At 39.4% G+C, this 2,536-nt stretch overlaps 1 protein-coding gene across 1 annotated transcript; it reads left to right on the top strand.

Annotated features, from left to right (window-relative positions):
* The first annotated feature begins 45 nt into the window (after positions 1 to 45).
* On the top strand, positions 46 to 2,109 carry LOC104948351 (sterile alpha motif domain-containing protein 3). Its single transcript, XM_010774546.1, has one exon. It carries the CDS (start codon positions 908 to 910, stop codon positions 1,859 to 1,861), a length of 954 nt encoding a protein of 317 aa, XP_010772848.1. The 5' UTR covers positions 46 to 907; the 3' UTR covers positions 1,862 to 2,109.
* The last annotated feature ends 427 nt before the right edge of the window (positions 2,110 to 2,536 follow it).

Genomic DNA, 2,536 nt, shown 5'->3' with positions numbered 1-2,536 from the left:
CTGGGCCCTGACAAGACTTCTCCCACTCATGATTGGATTTGATGTCCCAGAGAATGATCAAACATGGGAAATTTTGATGCTTTTGAAGGACATACTAGACCTGGCAGCATCATTTAGATTAACGGAAGATTCTATTGATTTTCTCGAGGCCAAGATCTCAGAGCATAGAGGCTTACTTTTGGAAGTATTTCCTCATTTCAGATTGCGCCCCAAGCACCACTTTGTTGAGCATTATCCACAGCTGATGAGAATACATGGGCCACTCAGAGACATGTGGACAATGCGCTTTGAAGGCAAACACAAATTTTTCAAACAAGTCATTCGCAACACAAAAAACTTCAAAAACGTCACACAAACTCTGGCTGTCAGGCATCAAAGAATGATGGCATACCATGTGGATTCCTCCTCATTTTTCAAACCTTCTATACAAATGGACAAGGTGACAGTTTCATTGGTTTCATCTTTCCCAGAGAATATTCAGAACTTACTGAAACAGAAGAATGCAGCTCAGAACACTGTCTTTGTTGCATCATCTGTGAGCATTGAAGGCATCAAATACAGTCCTGATATGATTGTGTCTGTTGGTGCTTGTTCAGCTCTACCAGATTTCAGGCAAATTGACAAAATCATTGTCATTAACAGTGATGTATTGTTTTTGTGCAAACATCTGACAGCATGGTATAATGAGCACCTGCGTTCTTATGAGCTATGCAATCATGGGTCATCACTTTCGGTGCACATGTTGTGTGATCTGAATGACCCGTTTCCTCTGGCAGCCTACAAAATTAGAGGCAGAACATTTGTGACCCTTAGACATTATATTATGTGCTGACTGGATGTGATTTGAAGTATCAAACAGGAATTTAACTTCATTTTTTGGAATCCTTTTTTAGAATCACAACAAACAATGGGGACACGGACCATTCTACGAGTAATTGTGCATGACGGTGACATTAGGAAGATTACACTGAATGAGAAACCTCAGACACTTGAATCACTTGTTGAACAGCTTGAGGGCAAGCTGGGTCTTCAATACAAGTTCTGCCTTCAGTATGAGGATCCAGATTTCAACAATGCACTCGTCAACCTGGCTGACATTGCTGACCTGCCTGAGCAACCCACCATAAAGATCCTCTCCCTGGTGCCAACACCCACACCAAGCACTGCTGACACAGAGACCATGTCTATCTCCTCCCCCGAAAGTCGGTCAAGTCTTACAAGGTCTCCATGGCCAGACAACTTTGAAATTCCTTCTTTTCCTGTAGACATTGAATACAGATTACGCCAAGCAAATCTCCTCTATATGAGGGACAAGAAATATCTACAAGTGCCCAGGTACATGAAGCATGAGATCCTCGAAAAACTTGCTGAGTCTATTTACAGCTTCAAGGCATATCCCTGTGATGAAGAATACCTTGATATTGCAACTGCTCTTATTCAAAAACATCCATGTCTCGCTGAACCAGGCTCCTCCAATGGATGTAATGGCTGGAAAAATAGCGTCAAATTTAAAATGGGTAATTATCGCACAAAACTACGCCGAGCTGGGTGTAATGATGTGGCCATAAATGAAGGGAAAAGAAAAGGCCAAGCGCCTCAAAGACCTTTCAAAAGACCCAAGCGGTTTGAAGTGAACTTCCTACCCAATTTACCTGATGGTGAAGATGAGACTAGTATGGAGTCCAAAATAACGGAACTTGTGGAAGAGATGAAAAAAAGATCTCCAAATGCCACTCTGTTAAACAAGAACATGGACTCTACTTTTGCCCTGAGAAGAAGGGAGTTTGTGACCTTGGAGCCACCAGTAAAGGACATCATGGAAAGATGGCCAGCACTCTTTGCTGAAAGTCAGGTATTTTGAAACTGTTTACCTGTTTTAGGATGGTTTAAATTCGAATATCATTTTATCATTTTGGTTATGCACATTTTATCAAAACACAGGGGGGGAAAAATGAATTGCTTATTGTAATTCAGAGTCCCAAAATGTCTGCTCAAACAAAATCAACACAAAACAATTACACTGGGCAGGAAACTAGTATTGCAAAGCCCTCCAGATATACAGATTTACAACACTTCTATATCTGATTGTCTCAAATTATCCTACTGAAGTGACATGATTCTTTGTAAAGCACTTTATATGGGGCCATTATTCTATCAAAACATCATATATCGAAATCTTTAAAACAATCTGTAAATGTGTCCTAAGATTTGTGAATGTGTATTTGACAAATCCCCAGACACATTTGTTGATTGCTGCATGCATTTATAAATCTTCCTAGGAAAAGTATTGCAAAAGTTGTGTAAAAAGACACTTGTCTGTATTTAAGTTTTGGAGATAGATAGAATCTCAGATAGAATCTTAATACACATTTGAAGATTCCTGTTCATGCTCAAAAATCTCAGAACATATTTACTGATTGTATTATACGTTAACACATCTGAATACGCACACACAGATTAAGATACACGTTTAATAGTTTTGCTACAATAATGCCTACATACTTTACTTTTAGCACCATTTATGTTAGTGTTTTTA

This window comes from Notothenia coriiceps, unplaced genomic scaffold (assembly GCF_000735185.1).
Source record: "Notothenia coriiceps isolate Sejong01 unplaced genomic scaffold, NC01 NC01_scaffold00014236, whole genome shotgun sequence".
Taxonomy (NCBI): domain Eukaryota; kingdom Metazoa; phylum Chordata; class Actinopteri; order Perciformes; family Nototheniidae; genus Notothenia; species Notothenia coriiceps.
The sequence above is the reverse complement of the archived record's forward strand: the minus strand, read 5'-3'. Positions and strand labels throughout refer to the sequence as shown.